General features: G+C 36.7%; 1 protein-coding gene across 1 annotated transcript in view; it reads right to left on the bottom strand.

The window, feature by feature from the left end:
• The window catches only part of USP53 (ubiquitin specific peptidase 53), a 63,325-nt gene that overhangs the window by 34,991 nt on the left and 1,894 nt on the right, over window positions 1–26,440 (bottom strand). Inside the window, exons 2-3 of the mRNA XM_029235199.1 lie at window positions 8,049–8,736; window positions 1,875–1,967 (exon numbers count right to left, since the gene is read on the bottom strand). Coding sequence (XP_029091032.1) covers window positions 1,875–1,967; window positions 8,049–8,192 — 237 coding nt within the window. The 5' untranslated portion in view covers window positions 8,193–8,736. The remainder of the gene's footprint in view (window positions 1–1,874; window positions 1,968–8,048; window positions 8,737–26,440) is intronic.

Below are 26,440 nucleotides of genomic sequence, written 5' to 3'. Positions count from 1 at the left end.
AGGGGACGCAAGCAGGGGAAAGAGGCAGGTGATGTGTAAGGCTATGGGAAGACCCGAGCTAGAAAATCTAACTAGTTTTTACAACTGGACAAAACATTCAAAATTTACTGCAGAGTAAATAAAATGCAATACTGTAATCTGATCTAAGTTCATTCTTCATCAACCCTATTTTTACCATATAAAAAAGAGAATATAAAATCGCCTCCTGATTGGGATTGACATGTATACACTGATGTGTATAAAATTGATGACTAATAAGAACCTGCTGTATAAAAAAATAAATTAAATTAAATTTAAAAATTTTTAAAAATAAAATAAAATTGCCTCCTTTGGTGACTTATTCAAACAGCCTTTTTAGGAATGTAAGTCAAAATAAAGCATGAAAACCACCTTTTATTTTCCTGTATTATGTATATGTGTGTGTACTAAGAATATTCAAGAATGTAAAAGACTGAAATATTTATTTCTGAAAACATATTAATCAAATCTTAAATTCTTGGGCAAAAATTTCAATGACATAAATGAGTTACTAATATATACTGGACTCCCTGTTTCTGCCTTTGTCCCTAATCTATATATTCTCATCCAAGCAGCCAAAGAGATCTAGTCCAAATATTATACTTACTTAACACAGGTTATATCACTCCTCCACTCAAAACAATCCCACGACTTCCTAAATCACTCAGGAGAAAAAGTCAAGGTACTCACAAAGGTCTAGAAGGCCCTACACAATCTGGACTCCTGTTCCAGTTATCTACTGCTGCATAACAAAACCACCCCAAATCTTAGGTACTAAAAATAACATTTATTTTGGTCACAAGTTTGCAGTTTGGGTGAGGACAGCTCAACTCTGCCCCACTTGCAGTCATCTGTAATAGTCTGAATGCTGGAACTTGGGAGTCATCTGAAGGTCGCTCACTAGTGTCTAGAGGTTGATGCTGGTTGTTGGTGCTGCCTGTTGGCCAGGAACTTGGCCGTAGCTATGACCAACTTGGCTTCCTCATAGCATGGCAACTCACTTCCAAGAATGAGCACCCCAACAGACAGAGCCAGGTGGAAGCTTTATCACTTTTTCTAATCTACCCTAACCTCATTTCTGCCACATTCTATATGATGGAAATGAAACATTAGGGACAACCCATATTCAAGGAATTAGACTCCACCTTTCAATAGAAGAGTGCAAAAGAATCTGCAGACATTTTTGAAGTCACCACAACTCACCTTATCTCTGAGCTCATCTCCTATCACTGTCCCCCTTGTTCACAAAGCTTCTGCCACCAGTCAGGTTTCCTTGAATATGTCACGCACACTCCCACCTCAGGGCCTTTGCAGTTGCTGTGTCCCTGCTTGCCTGGAAGGCTCTAGTCCACTCCATCACCTTTTCCAAGTTGTGATTTAAATGTCATTCTCTCAGTGAGGCTTTCCTTGCTACTCAACACTCTCTAGTACCTATCCCTGATTTATATTTCCTCCTTTGCAATTATTATTACCTAACATACTTTATATTTTGTTTATTTATTTTCTTCTCCCTTACAAGAATATAAGCTACATGAGAACAGGGATTTTTATTAGTTCCGTTCACTGCTGTATCCTTAGTAACTACAGCAGTGCCCAGAATTCAGTAGTAACTCAAAAAACATCTGTTAAATGATTATTTCAAAATAATGAAAAATATAATGTTCCTAACACAGAAAAATGGATCCGTAAACCTGAATAAGTCATACTTTAAGAATTTCTCTTCAAAACTGTAAGTCACTTGACAATAACTTTAATTACAAATAAACTAACCAAATATGTCAAACAAACCAAACTATCAAATAAAATTAAATCTTTTGAGAAACAATAGTAATTTTTCGGAACTATTAAAAGGTTACCTTCAATGCACAAAATATGCAGGCATCTCCCTGACAAACATGTCCACTCAGAACCCGCAAGCTTCTTCGGAATATATCTAATTGCCATAAAACCTAAAAAATAGTGAGATGTGAAGAAAGAAAGAAACACAGTAATATTTTTCTCACTGGGATGAAAGACAGATTTAAATATTTTTTAAATTGTGGGAGGCTAATAGCTTCTTTTAATCTCTTGTACATAATCAGATATATACCACAAAAAATAATAAGTATAAAACTGCTATATACCTGTAGTTCATATATAAAAGATGGATTTAGAAAATATTACTATGGATTCACATGTAAAAACCATGACAGGCACAGAACAAGAAAAAAATAACTCCTCAGTTAAGGAATTTATATGAACAGGAAACAAGGGATACTGAATGCAGGACTTGGCAGAGACTTGAGAGAGGAAGTGATTATAATACTTGGAATGAACTGAAATTTAGGAAGGAAATATAATTGCAGTTAAAAGTCAGGGTGTACCAAATAAGGGTCAGTATGTAGTGGCAAGAAAAAAGGGCAGAGGCCTGTGTGGTCATTGTATATTGAGTGAAGAAGGGGGCATCTGTGTAGTCATGGGGGTACAGCATTATATGAAGCAGCAGTTAAAAAATAACCTGAATATATTTGCTGCAATTATCCAATCATCATTTACTACTAAAAAAACAAAATAAAAAAGACTGTAGTTGTTTCAATAAATCAGTCTAATACTTAAAATCATTCTAGAAAAATCTGAAATTTATACAATGGGGATAACTGTGTCAGCCTCATAGACTGCTTGTAAGGATTAAATATATGTATGTAATATGTGAAGTGTTTAGAGCAGTGCCCAGTACACAAGTGGCATGCATTGAATGCAACCTGCTATTTGTTGCTGTAAATACTATTACAACAAACAATTAAGATATTTCCTCAAATAATAAAACCAAGAAAATCCATTCACCATCTCACATTTCTCCCAACCAAAAAAAAAAAGTTAATAAAAACAAATAATTTTAAAAGTTTCCTATTTTTTAATAACTCAGTAACTGAAAGCCATTTGAGAATTTCTCTGATAGTTGCTTTTCCTTAAAGCATAACTAATAGGATTCATTTAGTTATCACAAATAACTCAGTGTTTTGCAAAGCACTTGAAAATGTTTAATAACATTCTTATATATCATATTCTATCATACCATAAAATATACATTAAAATTCATTCATTTGTCAAGATGAAGGTCACGACAGCACAGCTGTGAGAAGTGCACAGCACTGTAGTTAGTGATACACCCTCTGAAGACAGGCTGCCTGGGTTCTAATTCTGGCTTTACTGTTTACAGCTCTTGGGCTGACTTGAGCAAAATATTTCCTGAAACTTAGTTTTCTCATCACTGAAAGGAAGATAAAAGTAGTACCTATCTCTTAGGATCACTGTAAGAACTAGATTAGATAAAACACAGTGTACCAATGCACAGTAAGAGCACAATAAATGTTAGCTATTAAATATTTTAACTTTGCTTTTAACTTACAGAACTCAAAACCACACCAGTTATGTCATACCTACTTAACTGTACCACTTTCTCATCAAATAAAAGTTCAAACTATTCAGCCAAAAGAGAAAACTCTATAATCTGCTTATAAGGCTTACGAATTACGTCTTTCAAATGTAATGTTTTCTAGGGTTAGGAAAATGTTTAACTTACACTGGATCTAAACTACAGAAAAAAATATTTTATGTGACTTCTCTGTATACTACTCAATATAAAAGTTTAAAAATGATTTTCACAAGTGCATACCAAAAATTATCTGCATTATAGTTAACCTTTATCCTATTTCATTTAAAAATGATTATATTCTACCACTTGTTTTAAGTTAAAGCCTAAGCTAGTTGTTGGACTAATTAGTTTTTAGCAATATAATTTTATAATATAAACATTTTTCTTTTGCATTATTTCCATGTTTCATTTTAACATGGTACCTAACAAAATTAGTGTAGTTATTTTGAATGTTTATGCATGTTTCTTATTTAGTTATTCCCCAAAGATTAATACATATATGCACATGCATTTAATAAAGGAATATAAACCTTTCATCATATTCCTGACCTCAAAATAATATAAAAAATAAAAAAAAATTAAGGGGAAATGGCATATAAATTCATTTTTCTTACTTATATTACATCCAAAACATTTTAATAATGTCCATTTTTAGTAATTTCTTACAAAACGTATTTCACAATTTATTTCTCAGCAGTTTAAAAAGTACTCATCAAACTGCGTATTAGCATTTATATTCTGAATTTTTAAAAATGAAGTCAGGCTTTTTCTGACAGAAGTCTACTTGAATAGCTGTTTTGTCAGTGAGGACTGGCTTTCTAAATTAGTTTATACACTAAACATTTTAACATCAGGGGCCAGCAGATTCCCTGGGTTGAAGGGATGGAGCTGGGAGTTCAGGGAAGCCAAAGCAGCTAGAGTTGGTGGGACACAGTGCCGCAGTGGGGAGAGCTGCACACAGTTAACACCAGAGCTCGCGAGGGGGCCTCTCGAGTATTCAGGTAAGCACTGTGAGGAAACTACCTGAGACCAGGAAAGAAAATCCCAAAAGATTAGATGTAATGCCCAAAGCACATATCAGTTCAGGGCAGTGCCTGTTCTCAACAGCCAAAGTGGAAAACATCATAATTCACAGAGCATCAGTTAAAGAAAGAACTGTCCCTCCCCACTAGCAGAGAAATCAACCCCAGAATAAACACAGTTCTGGTACTGCCTACAAAGCTTAAACATAAAATGATCAAACTGTTTCTAAATAAACTAATCCTATCCCAGAACAATGTTCAAGAATATTTTTAGGAATATAAAAATACCCATCACCCAACAAAGTAAAACTTAAAATGTCGTCTGACATCCAATCAAAAATTACCAGGCATGGGCTTCCCTGGTGGCGCCATGGTTAAGAATCTGTCTGCCAACACAGGGGACACGGGTTTGAGCCCAGTCCAGGAAGATCCCACATGCCACGGAGCAACAAAGCCCGTGCACCACAACTACTGAGCCTGCACTCTAGAGCCCATAAGGCACAACTACTGATGCCCACATGGCACAACTACTGAAGCCCGCACGCCTAGAGCCTGGCTCCACAACGAGAAGCCACCAGAATGAGAAGCCTGTGCATCGCAATGAAGAGTAGCCACCGCTCACCTCAACTAGAGAAAGCCCACATGCAGCGACTAAGACCCAATGAAGCCAAAAATAAATAAATTAATAAATTAATTTTTAAAAATTACCAGGCATTACAAGAAACAAGAAAATATATTCCAAACCTAGAAAGAAAAAAAAAAGAACAGAATTTGCACAGACAGACTTAGTAGACAAGTACATTAAAACAATTATTATACCTGTATTCATATATTCAAGAGGTCAGAGAAAAGACTGGACATGTTAAGTATAGACACAAGTGATTTTTGAAAGACACAGAGCAAACTTCTAAAGGTGAAAATTACAATGTCTGAGATTTAAAAATACACTGGTGATATTACTAGCAGATTAAATAAACACTGCAAAAGAAAAAAATTAATGAACTTGAAGACACAGCAATAGAATCCTATAAAATGAAAGAGAGAAAAACAAAAGAATGAGAAAGACAATGAAGAGCACATCAGTGAACTGTGGGACCTAAAGCAACCAACTGAATATGTATCAATAACTGGAATCCCCCAAAGGAGGGGAGGGATAGAAAATTTTGAAGAAATAATGGTCAAAGAGTTTCCACATTTTTTAAAAATTTACTTTTATTTTATTTTATTTTGGCTGTGTTGGGTCTTCACTGCTGCGTGCGGGCTTTCCCCAGTTGCGGCAAGTGGGGGCCACTCTTCGTTGCAGTGCGCGGGCTTCAGTACTTGTGGCACACAGGCTCCACAGTTGTGGCTCACGGGCTCTAGAGCGCAGGCTCAGTAGTTGTGCTGCATGGGCCTAGTTGCTCTGCGGCATGTGGGATCTTCCCGGACCAGGGCTCGAACCCGTGTCCCCTGCATTAGCAGGCGGATTCTTAACCACTGCGTCACCAGTGAAGCCCATCCACATTTGATTAAAATTATAAAGCCATGGGTCTAAGATGCTCAATGAACCCAAACACAAGAAGCATGTAGAAAACTATAGCAAGGCGCATCATAACCAAATTGCTTTAAACCAGTTAAAAAAAGAAAATCTTAAAAGCAGCCAGAAAAAAAGGGGCACATTAAAAACACAAGAACAAAGATAAGAATGACAATAGATTTCCAGGAGAAGTAATACAAGCCAGAAGACAGATGAGCAAAATCTTTAAAATACTAAAAGAAAAACTGTCAACTTAAACTTCTTTAATGAATGAAAATATTTTTCAATAACAAAAGTCATCCTTCAAGCTGAAGAAATGATACCAGAGGGAAAGCTGGATCCACACAAAGGAGTGATGAGCACCATAACTGGTAGCTATGTAGATAAGTAGAAATAACCTTCATGGCAAAGGTCAGTGGACTGTTCATTTTTTTCCTAAATATATCAACATAGGAATACTTCTCCATTTTCTTTACCACGTAAGTGTCCTTGCTCAGAGTTTTCTTTTGTTATAATAAGCTTTTCATCTCCCTAAACTATACACAGTATTTTGGGAGCCAAAAAAAGGGACAGACACAGAGGGAAATACATAAATGTAAAAAAAAGAACTGGAAAAGGGTTAATAGGAAAAGATTTGAAATGACAGAAGCTCTTTCTCAGAGCCTGATTCAATAAAAGCATGTAATTCCATGTCTTTTGGAGTCTGGTATTTCTCTATATCAGGTGTCATTCAATAAATATTTTCCTGCCCTTGTCACAGCACTTAATGCCAAAGGGATCCTTCAGCCAGGGCAGAACAGTGACTGTCATTTAAAGGTCCCAACATAACCTAGAATTAATGCTTTTCTAATACCAATTGCTTCTGTTTCCCTGAGTGAGTTATAAAACTTTCAAGTTTGACATATGTCCTGGACAGCAGACAGTTAAGAACACAAGTCTGAGTCAGATGTCTGAGCACTTGACACATTCTAGATGTGTTCATTTATCAAATGAGTTAATTAAGCAATATTTCTCTTTCTACTCTCAGTTTTCAGGAGGAAAAAAAAGCAATAGAAAGAAAACACGTGAAAAGCTATTTATTTTCAATAAAATCTTTTAAGGTATATTCTAGCGTCAATAGAGTAACATTCCAATATTCTAAATCTTCCTCATCCTTAGTACTATACAATCAACAGTCAGAAGGATATAGGCCCCTAAAAAAATCTGAAAATGTTAAATAAAAACTATCATACATAAGAAAAGATATTTATGTAAGGCAGAAAGTTGGATTAATACATATTTGCTAATTAAAAGAATTTCAACAAGGACTGAAGCAAAATGAATTAACCGTTAATTTAACTACAACAGTGGTGTCCAAATTATGATTCTACAGAGGGGATTTAAGGTCACGGTGCGGTGGGGGGGGGGGGGGGGGGGGGTTGGGGGACTGAGATTAAAAACTCTGCATTCTTGGGCTTCCCTGGTGGCACCGTGGTTGACAGTACGCCTGCCGACGCAGGGGACGCGGGTTCGTGCCCCGGTTTGGGAAGATCCCACATGCCGCAGAGCGGCTGGGCCCGTGAGCCATGGCCACTGAGCCTGCGCGTCCGGAGTCTGTGCTCCACAACGGGAGAGGCCCACGTACCGCAAAAACAAAACAAAACAAAAAACTCTGCATTCTCATTTCAATCCACACAGCTTGTTTCTTTTTATGCTGTCTATGGGGATCCTACTGGATTTCTTAAACAAAAAAAAAAGGGGGGAGAGAGAGGTTGACTAGCTAATTCAAAAAAATAATTTTATGTATTTTAGAAACATTCTTAATTTACTAAGTAAACATTTTAAGCCACAAGATATTTTTATATCCTAGCAATGTATCATTCTGTTGAAAACAACATTTCCATTTATTATAAAAACCAAAATGCCCAGCCAAAATATTTTGCTACTATTAAAAGTGATATTAAAAAGTCATTCTAGTCAATAATAACTTTATTCTTAATTTACAAGTTAAAGAAGGATTAAGCAAAGAATTTCCTGAAAGGCACTTTTTAAAATTTAACAAGAAAAAAAAAAATTTAACAAGAAATTTTGGTCTTACCTGTACAGCACTATTAAGAAAGCAGCTGTTTTGTCCTGGTTCATTCAACAAGCCTTTGGTAGGGGCTAGGGACAGCATACTCCCAGGTTGATAAGCTTTTCCAAGATTGCCACCAGGTTTCCGTAAGAATTTTACCCATGCCATTTTCAAGCAACTTTGTTTGCATTAAAGCTAAGAATTATATACTTATGTGACACTTCTGATGATAAAATGGATGGTTTCTTGAATGATCCACTTAAATTCGCTGCAGTCTGTTACCATAACATAAGTTTCCAAGTCCATATCTTTCCTGATGCTGTAGTTTTGAGGACTTTGTCAAGTAAAAAAAGGATACATTAAGCATTGAAATTCTGAAAACTAAAAAAGAAAGCTATTTTAAATAAGGTCGTAAAGATTTAAAAATCTTTGTGTTAAATTTTATAAGAGTACAGTTTAAGGTGAAAAAGATTTTTTAAAAACTGCTAAAGTAACATTGATGAACAAATCATATTCTTTAAAGCACAAATCATTTGTCTTGATGGTTTTAAAAACAGATGATACAAAAAGATGTAGAGTTAGCATTTGGTATGATTCATTTGGTCATTTGTTTTCCTTGTGTTTCTTTAATAAGAAAGAAGTCTTTCTCTTTCCCAGGTGAAGTTATTAAAGGTGACTTCATATTTCATATCAATGTGACCTCAAAGCAAACCTATAAGAAAAAAAAGAAATGTTTAAATAAAAGTAAAGGCTAATAAAGAAAATTCCTACTTTACTATATGGATACAAATATTGAATACATAATTAAAATAGTATATATATAATCATAAAATGATTAGAATAATGTTCTTAAAATATGAAAATGAAAACACAGTTCATCATTTAAATTTTCAAAACATATCAAGGTGACATCAATCACTACCTACTTCAAGATTTCAATGGTCATATGATGGTTTCATGTTCTAAAGAAAACTAGAATCAACTTAGATCTCAGGCAGTGTTTTGAATAATACTAACTTTGCTACCAATACTATATTGCTGTTTACTAAACAGAGACTCTACAGAGACTCTATATTGTTATCTATGTTACAGAGAATCATATTTCTGCAAGAAAGTCAATAGATTTTATGTAAATTGACATGCGTTAAAACTCAGAAGAGGGCTTCCCTGGTGGCACAGTGGTTGAGAGTACGCCTGCCGATGCAGGGGACATGGGTTCGTGCCCCGGTCCGGGAGGATCCCACATGCCGCGGAGCGGCTGGGCCCGTGAGCCATGGCCGCTGAGCCTGTGCGTCCGGAGTCTGCGCTCCGCAACGGGAGAGGCCACAACAGTGAGAGGCCCGCGTACCACGAAAAAAAAAAAAAAAACTCAGGAGAAACATTAAATTGATAAACAAATCTTAGTGAATTAGAGTAAATTTCCATACTATTCATGAACACATACTCCTGGCTAAAAGGACTTCAAAATGTTCAACTTCTAAAGTAAAAACAATCAAGTATTACTACCAAAGTTTAGTTTAATCAATTGAATTTCCTTTCTGCATTCATTCTTTCAACAAGTGTTTATTGAGCCATGTACTATGCCAGGCACTAGAACTGGCATTTTAATGAGGAAAGACAGACCATAATTCAGTGAATAATAAATTGTAGAGTGTACTAGAAGAGTTATGCTCTGAGTGCTAATGGAAAAACAATTCAAGCAAAGGGGATCAGAAGTGTATATAATGGTAGATGGTTTGCACTTTTAAATAGAATAGTCTCAGAAACTGTAATTGAGAACGTTACCTTTGTACAAAGATTTGAAGGAGGTGAAGATGCCACTCTGGAGAAGGCACTTCTAGCAGAGTGAACAGCATGCGTGGCATACTGGAAGGCAGTAAGAAGCCCAGTGTGGCAGAATAAATATGAACAAAGAGGAGAATAGATGAAAAGGGTGGATGGGAAAGAGAGAGAGATCATGAAGGGCCTCAAAAGCCCTGTGTAAGGACTTTGGCTTTAAATTTAAACTCTAGATGAAAGCCATTGAGTTTCACTTCACAGCACAAAAACATGAGAGGACAGAACATTATAGGTCAGTTCAATTCCATTGATCAAATACCCACTAAGATAGCAAAGCACTGAGGAATAAAGAAGAAAGGCATTAGTCTTTACAGAATTCAAGTCAGGAGACTTTTGTTTGCAGCCCCACGTATTAGCTCATCACTTATTAGCTGTTTGGTCTTAGATAAGTTCTTGTCATCTCTGATTCATAGCTTCATCTATAAGATGGGGACAAGAATAACAGCCCTGTTTAACATAGGTTAAATGTTTCAAGAATTATAAAACACTACATTATGTTAGTTTTTTTCTTTTTGTTGTAATTCTGTGGATTATAACTTCCTCTAAAGTGATCTAAATAATCCTAAAAACTTTCATACAAATTTTTAATAAATGTAGTTATGATTTTACAACATTAAGAAAGCTCTGTATCGGTAGTTAACTTGTGTTTTTAATGGAAGAATCCTTTGAAATGGTATTCTTTCAACAATCATTTAACTAGGCACCAGGTCTTACCCTGAACTGTGATAAGATACATGAAACAATCCCTACCGTAATGAGTTGTTTTGTGATGGGCACACACACAAATAGATAATTTTAAAATACTGTAGTTTCTGTTCCTGTGCAAGATGTCAAACTATATGTCCTCCTGGTTCCCTTCCTCCAACCCAGCTCCAGAGATTATACAAAAGCAACAGATAGTATAAGGAGAAACAGGGAGAAACATTAAGTAACTGGCTTCCAGAATGTGAGGGAAACAGCAGTCAAGAGATAAAGAGGGCCAAGTGTTACAGACTGGGAAAGTCTTCTTAGTTGTGACCTTTTCCATTCTTCATATTGCTCTGGGCAGAGAATTCCCACCCCACACAGTGCAATGAAACAGGAAAGCTCTGTTACCACCCCAGGGCCATCTGGAGGGTAAAGGAAATTAAAACATCAGGTAAGCATGAGAGGAAGATGCAAAAGGGAGGAGATATGGGGATATATGTATATGTATAGCTGATTCACTTTGTTATACAGCAGAAACAAACACACCATTGTAAAGCAATTATACTCCAATAAAGACGTTAAAAAAAAAATCAGGTAAGCATCAGAGAACAGCTGGTTTGGGAAGTGATAACAAGTGCAGACACCTGCAAGGCCCCTGCGTGTTCTATCCTCGCCCTACTCCACAAATAGAACAGAGGATGGTAGGACCTGGAGAAGATCACGCCTTTAACCGAGTAAACAGGAAGTTCTTTTTGGAATCAACTCTTAAGCCATATCACCCCAAATCAAGCCTTTACGTCCCCACCTCTGCTCTCTGAAATTATCCAAAGAAACACAAATCAGAGCCTAATGCTTTCATTCTTCTCATCATGTAAATATTACTAGCTTATCACTTGGTACTCCCAGGAAAAAGATAACCAGATACTTGCAGAGTATGAGCATTATGAGAGAAAGGCAACAAACTGAACAATCTACACCACAGAAAACAGAATGAACAGACCAAAGGGAACACAAATTTAAAATAAACTTAATACATATCCACCAATTGAATGAGTACATTTTTGAAACTGCTGAAAGAAAAAACTCAAAGGATGAGTTAACTAGCAAAATGAATAGAAGGAAACATCATACTAATGAGCAGTAAGTCCAGGTCTAGAAATTCTCCTAAAAGTATTAAAAAAACAGAGTGGAAAATATAAACATTTTCAAAAAGCTAAGATACACAGATGAAATCTAAAAGTGTCAAAAACTATCTAAAAGGATCCCCAGAAAGAAAGGGGAGAAAGTAAACAGAGTAGACACTTTTAGAAAGATTAAGATTTTTCCAGAATTAAAGGCTGAAAAACCCAGAAAGAAAAACAATAGATAACACAAAAATCCAAACATGATGTGAGGAAGAAAGGAAGTAGGATGAAAATTGTGAAACCTTGAGAGAGAGAGAGAGAGACAGAGAGAAAGAGACTGATTTTTCAAGCCCATTAATAGGCAAACAACAGAAAGAAAAAATAAATCTAAAACTAAACTTTTGAAAAGCTAATAAAAAGAAATCTTCACAAGCATGATTAAAGAAAAAGGAAAAGAGAAATATAACGTGAATAGGATTTTTTTTTTTTTTTTGGTGGCACGCGGGCCTCTCACTGTTGTGGCCTCTTCCATTGCGGGGCACAGGCTCTGGACACACAGGCCCAGTGGCCATGGCTCACGGGCCTAGCCGCTCCAAGGCATGTGGGATCTTCCCGGACCGGGGCACAAACCCGTGTCCCCTGCATTGGCAGGCAGACTCTCAACCACTGTGCCACCAGGGAAGCCCCGATGAATAGGATTGATAAAGGAGAAATGACCACATATAGATGAGCAACCAAAAGAAATACAAAAGAATACCACTTAAATCTTATGACAATAACTTTGAATATCTAAAGGAGCAGGTAATTTCATAGCAAAATTCAAATTACCAAAATTAACTCAAGTGAAGTAGAAAAATTTTTTAAAGACTACAAGAAAATGGAAAGGAGACAAAAGTTCTTCCATTGAAAATGCCATCTGGATCAGATGGATTCAAAGTTAAATTTTACCTAAACTTTAAAGAACTGTTAATTCTAATGTTAAAATACCGCAGGCCACATGAAAATAAAATACAAAGAACCCCAAATCATGTCATGAAGCTAACATAACCTTAATATCAAACCATGATAAACCTCAGACCAGTGTGACATGTGATTAAAGATGTAAAACTTATAAATAAAACACTAACAAACATAATCTATCACTGTGTCAAAAGAATAATGTACCATTAAAAAAATAATAAGGTTTATTCTAGGAATTTAAACATGATTCTATATTTATTCTTTCAATAAATATTTGGGAAGCTGTGTAGAAAAGAGCTAACACAGCAATATTTGTAACAGCTGAAAGGTGGAAAAACAACCCAAATGTTCAACTAAAGAATGAATAAAATACAGTGTGTGTGTGTGTGTGTGTGTGTGTGTATATACACACACACAATGGAATATTATTCACCCATAAAAAGAAACAAAGTACTTAAACATGCTACAACATAAACACTGAAAACATTTTGATAATTGAAAGTCAGTCACAAAAGACCACACACTGTAAGATTCCATTCATACAAAATGTCCAAAAGAGAGAAATCCAGAGACAGATAGTAGATAAGTGGTTGCTTAGACTGGAAAAGTGGGGGCTATGGAGAACGAGTGGGAACGGGCACAGAAAGTGATAGCTAAAGGGTACTCAGATTCCTTTTTTTTCCTTCCAGTTTTATTGAGATACAACTGTCACACGCACTGTGTAAGTTTAAGGTGTACAGCATAAAGATTTGACTTACATACATTATGAAATGATTATCACAATAAGTTTAGTGAACATCCATCATCAAATATAGATACACAATTAAAGAAGTAGGAAAAAATATTTTCCTTATGATGAGAACTCTTAGGATTTACTCTAACAACTTTCATATATAACAAACAGCAGCGTTAACTCTATTTATCATGTTGTGCATTACATTGCTAGTTCTTAGTTATCTTATAACCAGGAGTTTGTACCTTTTGACAACCTTCATCCAGTTTCCCCACTCCACCCACCCCCTACCTCTGGTAACCAATCTGCTCTTTGCCTATTGAGTTTATGTTTGTTTATTTTTGAAGTATAACTGACCTACAACATTATGTTAGTGCCTGTTACACAACAAAGTTATTTGGTATTTCTATACATTTCAAAAAAAAGTTACAATATGTCACCTTACAAAGATATTACATAGCTATTGACTATATTTCCGACATTGTACATTTCATACCCATGACTCATTTATTTTGCAAGTGGAAGTTGGTACCTCTTAAGCTCCGTCACTTACTTGTTTCCTTCCTCCAACCCTCTGCCCTCTAGGAACTACCTGTTCATTCTCTACATCCATAACTCTGTTTGTTTTGCTATGTATGTTCATTTGTTTTTCAGAGTCCACATATAAGTGAAATCATACAGTATTTGTTTTTCTATGTCTGATTTATTTCACTTAGCATAATGTTCTCTAGGTCCATCCAAGTTGTCACAAATGGCAAGATTTCATTTTTTATGGCTGAATAATATCCCATTGTATGTATATAAGTATATGTAACATCTCTTCTTTATCCATTCATCTACAATGGGCACTTGGGTTGCTTCCGTATCTTGGCTATTGTAAAGAATGCTGCAATAAACATAGGGATGCATACATCTTTTCAAAATAGTGTTTTTGTTTTCTTCAGGAGTGGAATTGCTGGATCATATGGCAGTTCTTTTTTTCTTTCTTTCTTTTTTTGGCAGCTCTATTTTTAATTTCTTGAGGAATCTCCATATTACTTTCCACAGTGGCTGACCAATTTACAACCTTACCAATAGTGCATGAGGGTTCCCTTCTCTCCACATCCTCACCAACACTTGTTATCTGTTGTCTTTTTTAATGACAGCTATTCTGAAAGGTGTGAGGTGATATCTCATTGTGCTTCTGATTTGCATTTCTCTGATGATTAGTGATGTTAAGCATCTTTTCATGTGCCTGTTGGCCATCTGTCTGTCTTCTCTGAAAAAATGTCTATCCATATCCTCTGCTCATTTTTTAATCAGGTTGTTTTTCAGATGTTGTATGAGTTCTTTGTATACTTTGGATATTAACCCTTTATCAGATATATCATTTGCAAATATCTTCTCCCATTCAGGAGGTAGTCTTTTCCTTTTGTTGATAGTTTCCTTCACTGTGCAAAAGCTTTTTAGTTTGATGTAGTCTCATTTGTTTATTTTTACTTTTGTTTGCCTTACCTGTGGAAACATATCCCCCCAAATATTATTAAGACTGATGTCAAAGAGAGTATTCCCTATGTATTCCTACAGAATTTATGCTTTCAGGTCTTATATTTAAATCTTTGATCCACTTTGAATTTATACTTGTGCATGGTGTAACAGATTAATCCAGTTTGATTCTTTTGCATGTAGCTGTCCAGTTTTCCCAGGACCATTTATTGAAGATGTTGTCTTTTCCCCTGTATATTCTTGCTTCCTTTGTTGTAGATCAATTGACAATATGAGTGTGGGTTCACTTATGGGCTATTTTGTTCCATTGATCTATGTGTCTGTTTTTCCACCAGTATCATACTGTTTTGATGACTGTAGCTGTGCAGTATAGTTTGAGGTAAGGGAACATAACATGTCGAGCTTTGTTCTTCTTTCTCAAGAATGTTTCAGCTATTCAAGGTCTTTGTGCTTCTATACAAGTTTTAGAACTATTTGTTCTAGTGCTGTGAAAAATACCATTGGTATTTTGATAGGGATTGCACTGAACATATAGAGTGCCTTGGGTAGTAGGATCATTTTAATAATATTAATTATTCCAGTCCATGAACACAGTGTATCTTTCCATCTGTTTGTATTGTCTTCAATTTATTTCATCAGTGACATAATTTTCCAAGTACAGGTCTTTTACCTCCATAGTTAGATCTATTCCTAGGTATTTTATTCTTTTGGATGCAATTGTAAATGGGACTGTTTTCTTAATTTCTCTTTCTGATAGTTCATTGTTAGTGTATAGAAATGCAACAAATTTCTCCATATTAATTTTGTATCCTGAAACTTTAATGAATTCTTTGATGTGCTCTAGTAGTTTTTGGTGGCATCTTGAGGATTTTCTATGTATAGTATCATTTCATCTGCAAACAGTGACAGTTTTACTTCTTCCTTTCCAATTTGCATTCCTTTTATTTTTTTTCTCATCTGATTGCTGTGGCTAAGACTGCCAATACTATGTTGAATCAAAGTGGCAGGAGTAGGCATCCTTATCTTGTTCCTGATCTTAGAGGAAATGCTTTCAGCTTTTCACTGTTGTGTGAAATGTTTTCTGTGGACTTGTCATACATAGCATTTATTATGTTGAGGTAGGTTCCTCTATACCCAAATTGTTGAGAAATTTTATAATGAATGGATATTGAATTTTGTCAAAAGCTTTATCTGCATCTACTGAGACGAACATATGATTTTTATTGTTCAATTTGCTAATGGGGAAATCACACTGATCTGCAGATACTGAACCATCCTTGCATCCCTGGGATAAATCCCAATTGACAATGACATGTGACCTTTTTAATGTATTGTTGAAATCAGTTTGCTTCTGTTTTGTTAAGGATTTTTGTGTCTATGTTCATCAGTGATATTGGTCAGTAATCTTTTTTTTTGTGATATCTTTGTCTGGTTTTGTTATCAGGGTGATCCTGGCCTCGTAAAATGAGTTTGGAAGTGTTCCCCCTCATCAATATTTTGAATAGTTTGAAAAGAATAGGTGTTAACTCTTCTTTATGTGTTTGGCAGAATTCACCTGAGGCCATTTGGTCCTGGACTTTCATTTTTTGGGAGTTGTTTAATTACTGATCCAATTTCTTTACCAGTAATTGGTCTGCTAATATTTTCTATTTTTTCCTGGTTCAGTCTTGGGAGGGTGTACATTTGTAGAAATTTATCCATTTCTTTTAGGCTGCCCATTTTATTGGTGTATAATTGTTCATAGTAATCTCTTAGGATCCTTTTTATTTCTGTGGTATCAATCGTAACTTCTTTTTAATTTCTGATTTTATTGATTTGGGTCCTCTCCTCTTTTTTCTTGATGATTCTGGCTATTGGTTTATTAGTTTTGTTTATCCTTTCAAAGTACCAGCTCTTAATTTTATTAATCTTTTCTAGTGCTTTTTTTTAAGTCTCTATTTCACTTATTTCTGCTCTGACCTTTATGACTTGTTTCCTTCTACTAACTTTGGGTTTTGTTTGTTCTTCTTTCTTTAGTTCCTTTAGGTGTAGGGTTAGGTTGTTTGAGATTTTTCTTCTTTCCTGAGGTAAGCCTGTATCACAATAAACCCTTCTGAGAACTGTTTTTCCTGTCCCACAGGTTTTGTTGTGTTTTCATTTTCATTTGTGTCTAGGTATTTTTAAATTTCCTCTTTGATTTCTTTAGTGATCCATTGGTTGCTTAGCCTCCACATGTTTGTGCTTTTTTGTAGTTTTTTTCTTGTAGTTGATTTCTAGTCTCACAGAGTTGTGGTCAGAAAAGATGGTTGATATGATTTCAATTTTCTTAAATCTACCACAGCTTGTTTTATGGCCTAGCATGTGATCTATCCTGAAGAATGTTCCGTGTGCTCTTGAAATAGCTCTAACGACCAGAAGGGAGTGTGCTGTTGTGGTGGGCTGACTATTGTGGGCAGTCTAGTAGGCATGGCTGGCTGCCATTCTGGTTGACTGCCAGGCATGTTTTGTGTGGAGACTGCCAGCTGCTGGTGGGTGGGGCCAGTTCACAAGGCTGCTGGCTGTGGGGCTGGGGTGGAGGTGGTCCTGTAACTATTGCTGCCCCACTGGTGGGAGGAAGCAGGTTTTGGAGTGGGTGGCTGCAGGAGTGGGGGTCTTCATTCTAGAGTCAGCCTGCTGGTGGATGGGTCTAATTCCTGACACAGCTGTCTGCAGGGTCCATGGTGTCCCAAAGCTGTTGCTAGCCCACTGGTGAGTGGAGCTGGATCCTGGGGCAGCTGGCTGAGGGGTCCAACGTGTCTCCAATCTGGCGGCGAGCTGCTGGTGGGGTGAGGCCAGGCCTAGCAGATCCCAGGTTAGCACAAGCTCACTGGAGGACAGAGCTGACTTCCCAGGTCTCTGGCTGCAGGGCCCTAGGGGATCTTGGAACTGGTGTGGGCATGCTGGTGAGCAGAGCCCGTTCCTGACACAGCTGGCTGTGGGGTCTGGTGTATCCCAAAGCTAATGTTAGCCTACCAGTGGGTGGGGCCAGATCCCAAGGTGGCTGGCTGAGGGGCTGTGTTGGTCCTGGGGCTGGTGTCTGCCCACAGATGGGTGGGGCCAGGGCCCAGGGGTTCCCAGGCCTGGTTCCTGCCCAGTGACTAGTAGGTAAGGGCGGATCCTGGAGCTAGTGCTGCCCCACTGGTGAGCGGAGCCAGGTCCTGGGGCCTGGCTACAGGTTCCTGGAGCTGGTGTTTTGGCCTGCTGGTGGGTGGGACTGAGGCCCAGGGGATCCCAGGGTTAGTGCTGGCCCACTCTTGGGTGGAGTTCTAAGGTCCCTGGCTGTGGGGTCCTGGGGCTAGTGCCAGCACACCAGTATGCGGAGCTGGGTCCTACAGTGGCTGTGGGCTCATAAGATCTTATAGCAGCAGTCCTGCCGGTGGGTAGGGCTGAGCCTCAGGCCAGCTAGTTTCTTGGCCTGAGGCATCCTAGTATTTGTGCTGACAGGCCAGTGGGCCTGGCCAGGTGCCAGCACTAATAAGCTAGAGAAGAGTCCAAAATGATGCTTGCCAGCACCAATGTCCACGTGGTAGAATGAGCTCCCAAAAATGGTGCCACCACTGTCTATGGCCAGGACGAGACCCAGCTGCCTTCTGTCTCTCCAGGAACACCTCCAAGACCAGCAACTCAGACTGACCCAGGGTCCTTTTTAAATTACTGCTTACCCTGGGCCCTAGAACATGTAAGATTTTGTATGTACCCTTTAGGAATGGAGGCTCTATTTCCCACAGCCCTCTGGCTCTCTAGAAAGTAAGCACCACTGGCCTTCAAAGTCAAATGTTCTGGGGTCTCATCTTCCCAGTGCAGGATCCCCAGGCTGCGGAGCTCGATGTGGGGTATGGACCACTCACTCCTTGGGGAGAACCTCTGCAGTTGTAGCTATCCTCCCATTTGTGGGTGTCTAACCTGGGGTTATGGGTCTTTACTATACTGCATCTCTGCCCTCTTACCTGTCTCGTGTATATCTTTAGTTGTAGAAGGTATTTTCTGCTAGCCTTCTGGTTTTACTCACCAATAGTTTCTCTGTAAATATTTGTAATTTTGGTGTATTCATGGGAAGAGGTGAGCTCAGGGTCTTCTTACTCTGCAACCCTTGGCCACTCCCCCAGTATCATACTGTTTTGATTACTATAGCTTTGTAGTACAGTTTGAAATCAGGAAGTGTGATGCCTCCAGTTTTGTTTTTCTCTCTTAGGATAGCTTTGGGTCTTTTGTGGTTCCCTACAAATTTTAGAAGTGGTTTTTCTCTTTCTGTGAAAAATACCATGGGAATTTTATAGGAAATGTGCTGTATTTATAGATGGCTTTTGGTAGTATAGACATTTTAACAATATTAATTCTGCCAATCCATGAACATGGGGTATCTCCATTTCTTTGTTTGGCTTCAATTTCTTTCATAAACATCTTATAGTTTTTAGTGTACAGATCTTTTACTTCCTTGGTGAAATTTATTCTTAAGTATTTTATTGTTTTTAATGCTATTATAAATGGGACTGTTTTAGTTCTTTCTTTTTCAGACAATTCATTGTTAGTGCATAGAAATGTAACAAATTTCTGTATGTTGATTTTGTATCCTGCAACTTTACTGAATTTATTTTTAAGTTCTAAAAGTTTTTTGGTGGTTTTTAGAATTTCCTATATACAATATCGTGTCATCTGTAAACAGAGAAACTTTACTTTTTTCTCTCTGATGCAGATGTCTTTTATTTCTTTTTCTCACCTAACTGCCCTGTCTATAACTTCCAGTATTATGTGGAATAGGAGTGGTGAGAGTGGGCACCCTCATCTTCCTGATCTTAGAGGAAAAGCTTTGGAGTTGAGTCTGATGTTAGCTGTGGGCTTAAAAATATGGCCTTTATTATGTTGAAGTATGTTCCCTCTACGCCCACTTTGTTGAGAACTTTTATATTGAAAGTAAGTTGAACTTCGCTAAATGCTGTTTCTGCATCTATTGAGATACTCATATGATTTTTAACTTTCCTTCTATTAATGTGGTATATCACACTTATTGATTGTGCAAATGTTGAGCCACCCTTGCATCCCAGGGATCAATCCCACTTGATCATGGTGATGGATCCTTTTAATGTGCTACTGAATTTGGTTTGCTAATATTTTATTGAGAATTTTTGTATCTATATTCATCAGCAATATTGGTCTATTGTTTTCTTCTCTTATAGTGTCCTTATTTACCTTTGGAATCAGTGTAAAGCTGGCCTTGTAAATGAGTTTGGAAGTATTGCCTCCTCTTCAATTAATTGGAAAAGTTTGAGAAGGATTGACAATTTTATCTTACGCAAGTATTTCAAACTTATGATTTAAAATTTTGAATTTGAACTTGAAAATGTGCCAGGAGTTTGAAAGGGAAATAAAAAGAAAAAGGACAGAAAGAAAATCACTGCTGCTTTCTTATGAATCAGTGTTTTACCAGTAATAAGTTAACCCCAAAAAGCAAGATTCCAGGGCTTCTTTCCTTCGTTACCCTAGATACTAACTCCATTTTCTTCCCCCAATTTTAAGCCCAGTATCTTAAATAATTAGGAAATCTACAGCACACTAAAGTCTTTAGTTGAGGTAAATTTCCTTCCCTATTTTTAAAACGGAGAGGACTAGGCTACATAGAATTTATTCAAATTCTAACAAACAGTGATTTGATTAGGCTACTAGAACAGTCTAGGTAAATGGTAATAATAGCTTAAATTGAACTCATTTTATGGTTAAACTGTGTGTCCCCACACACAGACACCAAGAAAAAAAAAAAGATATTTTGAAGACCTAACCTCTAGAACCTCTGGACATGACCTCATTTGGAAACACGGTTTTTGCAGATGTAATTAGATTACGAAGAGGTCATCAGGATGAGGCCTAATCCAATAGACTTGCAGAAGTCATTAGAAGAAGAGACACACACACACAGAGGATACCGTGTGAAGATGACAGGCAGAGGTTAGAATGATACAGCTACAAGTCAAGGAAAACTAAGAATTGAGAGCCACCACTGGAAGCTAGAAAGCGGCAAGGAAGGATTCTATGCAGAGCCCTGAGAAGGAACCAATCCTGCCAACACCTCGATTTTGCACTTCCAGCCTCCAGAACTGTGAGAGAATAAATTTCTATTGTTTTAAGCCATCTCGTTGGTGGTAATTTGTGACAGGAACCCTAGGAGACTAACACAATAGCTGATAAAGCCATGAGACTCCTTTATTTGTTCTTTTCAGTATATTGGGTTTTGATTATAAAATAGTATTTGTTTTTTATATAGATATCTAAAATACATATAAATACTGCATAAAGGAAATTAGAAATACCTACAGTCTAGGTATAGTAGGATAGAATAGTAGTAGTATAGTAGTACAGAATCACTGTTAATAAAGCAATTGAAATTATTCTTAATAGTACCCTGGCCCAGCCATCAAACTGTAAAGTGAAATTTCATTTTAATATCTTTTCACAAATAAGCAATACAGCTACTCAAGGACACACTTAAGACTTTTCACTGATATATTACAACTGTTCATCTTATTAGTAAAAGTATTTAAGGCTTTATTTTAGATAACTAGATTGCAAGCTATCTATAGGTATACAGATACATATACCTATATATAAATATGTAGCAAGTTAAAGCAATAAAAAAATCTCATTCGTTATAGAGGTATCTCATTTTTATAAAGTTAAAGGATTACAGTAAGAAAGAAAACCGAAGAATAGATGTCCTTTGACAGAGAAAACCACTGTCACTCTACAAATAGAGGAACTGGAGAAGACTATACTAGAAAATTTATAAAACAAACACAGAAAATAAAACTAAAGTAATAAGGACAATCTATACCACCACCACCAAAAACAGCAAATTTTAAGTAATTTTCAATGTTTTGTATTTTCTTTGCTCAGTTTCTTTGTGTACAATAAAGAACTGTGCTTTATTTCTTCTGGCTTTTACTAATCACAAGTTTTCACTGGTAACTAATTAGAGAAAAACAAGAGTGCATGTGTATCCAGGACACAGAGTATGAACATTAAAGGCAATGGCTTATGGCAATCTGCTTTAAGACATCATGTTCAGAAGAAAAGCATGCCAAAGCAGGCATAACCTAACATTCCTTTGCCTTGACAAAGCCCCAAACTGAACTCTGGCTTTACCTATATCTTCTTCCCCATCTTAGCTGATAGTAACTTCATCATTCCAGTTGCTCAGAAGAAATATCTTGGTATCATCTTTGACTCCTCTTTCTTGCATATCTCAGTCAGAATGTGACCAATTCTCACCACCTCCACTTCTACTATTCTGGTCTTAGCCATCATCAGCTCTTCCCAGGACTGCCAGAACAGACTCCTAACTATCTCCTAGCTTCTGCCCTTACACATTACAGTCTATCCCCAAGATTAGACCAAGAAATCCTTCTAAAATTAAATCATAATGTCATCCCTCTGCTCAAAACCTTGTAATGGGTCCTTATTAATTCAGATTAAAAACCAAAAAGTCTCTATAATGGCCTGCAAAGTAAAAAACCTGCTAAAAGTAAAAAACACTTTATTCTATACTCTCACACCACTTCTGAGCCCAGATGTGTGGGTTTTTACACAACAAGCAATTCTCTAATTCTCAGCAGAAATCACAATTTAACTCCATTTGACATTACCAGAGTTAGGGTCGGATTCCACAAGGCAAGGGCTCAGTCCCACTAGACTGACACCCCCCCCCGACTTCAGACACCAACCACAAGTTCCAAGTTGTCATCTGTATTTCTGATCAATAACCAATAAGTTAGGGGTTCCCACTGACCTCTTCCATGGATTCAATTCACTTGTTAGCACAGCTCTGGAAAATAGCTTACCTGAGTAGATTTCAAGTTTATTATAAAAGGATACAACTCAGGAACAGCCAGATGGAAGACCCGCATAGGGCAAAGTATGTGGGAAGGGGAGCTTCCATGCCCTCTCAACAAACGCCACCCTCCCAGCACCTCCACAAGTTCCCCAACTCAAAAGCTCCCTGAACCCCTTCAGTTAGGACTTTTTATGGAGGCTTCATTACGTAGGCATGCTTGATTAAAGGGGGGGCTGAAAGTTCCAATCCTCTAATCACATGGTTGGTTTCCAGGCAATAAGTTCCCACTTTGAGGCTTACCTCCAGCCACCAGTCATCTCATTAGCACACAGAAAACATTTATCACTTTGTAGATTCCAAGAGTTTTAGGAGTTGTGTGCCAGGAAACAGCCAGATACCAAATATATATTTCTTATTACGTCACACCTGTCCATCTTCTCACCTCTAACTTCATCTCTAACTACTTTCCCTTTACATTCTCCTTTTCAGCTTCATGGGCCACCATGAAAACTCCCGCTCTAAAGCCTTTACACTATTCCTCTGCCTGGAATACACTTCCCCTTGATACCCACAGGGCTTCTCCTTGGCTCACTGCATGATTGCCGTGCTCAAAAATCACCTTCTATATGAGGCCTATACTTATTTAAAATTGCAACCCACTCCACATTCCCAATTCCCCTTTCCCTGCTCTATATTTTCTTTTCTCCTTGGCATTCTTTGCCAACTAATATAGTATACGATTGATTCATTGTTTTTATTATTGTTTATTATTGTTTCTCCTCCCAATCCTCTTAGAATATAAAGTGAATTCCAAGCATCTAGAACAATGCATAGTACATGGTAGGTAGTTATTAAATACTTATTGAATGAAGCTCAGGAAATAAAGTGAAACCTCAATCAATAAACCCTCTGAAATCAACAAAGATGACCTACGCACTAAGGGTACAGGACAGTTTCCTATCACCTCGCAGCTAGGTTAGTGTCAGTACTATACTGACAAGGAGGTAAGATTATCTCAGGCCTATACAGCAGTACCTTATAGGAGGAAAAATCTTCCAGGGTTCAAACAGCCTGCTCACCTAAAAACAGGGAGGGCCATCATTAGAGGGGCAGAAGTTTATTATGCAGGCTGAGAAGTTTAGAAGAAGCCAAAGCACAAAGTACCTGGTAAACAAACAATGCCCTGATGGGTTCTTGACAAGGATGGAATCCATGTTTTGATACTAACCCCTTGATTCTCAATTATTCTACCTCTGAAAAGCTTCCGCCAACAAAGCACATTACTCAACTACTCAATCATTAAAAGCAGATGAGTTCCATCATCTGTAATCATAACCTATATAAAAAGGTTCATAGAATTATTATAAGAATCATCAACCATGTATAAAATACCTAATAAATGCCCAAAACATAGCAGGTACTCGGTAAAGGCAAGCTAATTATAATGACATCAAAAACACAATCTTTGATATAAAATGATTTTTTAACAATATAAATACACATTTGAAGAAAAAGTAAAAGCTGTATTATGATATTTTATACCCCATTTTATTATTTCTCCATTTCCTTAAACTGACATATCAATCTTGACTAAAGCCTTAATCCAGATTAGTGGCATCAGATAAACTGTACAATAAAGTATTAATTTCTAAATTTTAAAATCTATTAATAAGTCATTCTTAGTAGAAAAAAGCACATTCATTTATAGAACTATCCTACTTTAAGAAAACTTAAAATATGAAAAATTCTAATTTACAAAAAAATGTTTGGGAATGCTTCATTTTACAAGTGGATTCACCATAGTATTATTTTAAACATTCATTTACAAGCTGTTTGGGCTAGAGAAAGAGAAATAAGTTACAATATTAGAAGGCAATGCATCAGAAATAAAGGGAAAGCAACTCTGAAATAACAACGTAAGCAATAGAGAAGATTTAATTTAGAAAAATTCAACCTACGTACAACTTTTCAGAAAAATAATTCAAAACTTCCTTAATGACGATTTTAATTCATAAATAACACGACAATCCATCCAGCCATAAACAATAACTAGAGCACCCAAAATGCCCCTTGACATTGCTCACATCATGTCTCTGGGTCGTAAGAATGCTCCCCGCACCTGCATTACCAACCCTTGTGCTGTCCATCCAGTATTCTCCTTACACTTAAAATGCAATACACATATCATCTTCATTCCCTTAGTTTTTCCCTCTTCCCTCTATAAATCTTTAACAATGAGATGTAAAAAATACAGTGGTAACCAAAAATGAAGATAATTCACAGGAGTGGCATAGATGACTGGGAAGCTGGAAGAGAAGTGAAGCAGCACGTTGCAAAAGCAAGGGTGTAAGAAAAAGACTGTTTTATCTTTGTAAACTCAATGCAGTTGGGGGAGGACTGGGAATAGCCAAAGACAAGGCTTAGGAAAGGTAGAACTCTTATTTCTGACTACTTCAACATTGTCTTATTAATTTTCCAATCTCTAGTGCCTAGCATACAACAATAGGTCAATAAATATTTACTGAATAAATTTGCTAGCTTGGAAAAATCACAAAAAGTAAAAAAAAAAAACTTCCAAATTCCAAAGGAAAAGTATTTCTTCAAACTGCTTTTTGCATGTCAATATTTGTAAAAAATAGAAGACTAAAAGACTAATGTAATTATTTCCAAGTTAATTCAAAAATACCACAACAGCTCAGATAACTGACTTTATTCATTAAAACAGCTAAGATACTGAAATATGATTTATGTTGTATAACATTTTATTTTCTGATGAATTACAAATATATGAAGCAACTTTTCTGAAGTGACTCATCTAAAACAAAATTTCTTCAACCATATGCAATGTTTAGTGGCACTCTGGGGTATGTCATGGACACCTTTGATGGCCTAATGAAGCCTATGGACTCCTCAGAATAATGTTTGTAAAGCACAAAATAAAATTCATGGGACTAAAATTAAAAAGGAAGAAAAAAAAAAGAATGTATATGATTCCAAAGAAAACCAATTACATTAAAATTCAGTCCTAACCACAGACCACAGTTCTAATCATGTACCCTTAGTTTATAAAAGAACTGCTGATAGAGGATATGGATTAACTTGCAAAAGCAAAGAACAAATACTTTTGCCTAAATATTCTATATATGTAGTATTCCTATTATTTAAAGAAAATAACTAGCCAAGATTAGGATATTAAATAGTTATTTAAAGTTTAAATAACCTCTGAAAATTTTATCTGTGGTAGAACATTCCTTGTTACTATTGTGTGCATATACTGTAATGCAAAATTTTCTAAAATCGTTACATCTGTACAAAATTAATAATACACTAATGCTACATATGTATCATCACTAATTTGTAGCTATCTCTCCAAATATGACATAAATTAGCACACTTCCTCCTTTAATCCAAGAGCTCATGAGCAACAGTAGGCTATACTGACAATCTTTTGAGCCCAAACACATCTAGCACACCCTGTGTTCAAAATACTTCCATATGAAATATCTAAGTTACCTTACTGTAGCGTGCCTTAGGGCTTATAATTAAGAAAAACCTTATAGTTAAAGCTGTCAAATACCAAGATCTGCTAAGTATTTTAGTAACTAAACATCCTTGTAGGATAGCTCAATCTACCACTTTATAGATTTCAAACATATTTTTGGAAAATTGTGGGGTAAAAAATGTCCTTTCTAGCATGATAGGTGAGTTCCAAACAGTACCAGCAGGGAAAATAACTGTGATTTTGACT

The sequence above is a fragment of the Monodon monoceros genome, unplaced genomic scaffold (genome assembly GCF_005190385.1).
Source record: "Monodon monoceros isolate NGI ecotype Baffin Bay Population unplaced genomic scaffold, NGI_Narwhal_1 Super_Scaffold_20, whole genome shotgun sequence".
Lineage (NCBI taxonomy): Eukaryota > Metazoa > Chordata > Mammalia > Artiodactyla > Monodontidae > Monodon > Monodon monoceros.
The sequence above is the reverse complement of the archived record's forward strand: the minus strand, read 5'-3'. Positions and strand labels throughout refer to the sequence as shown.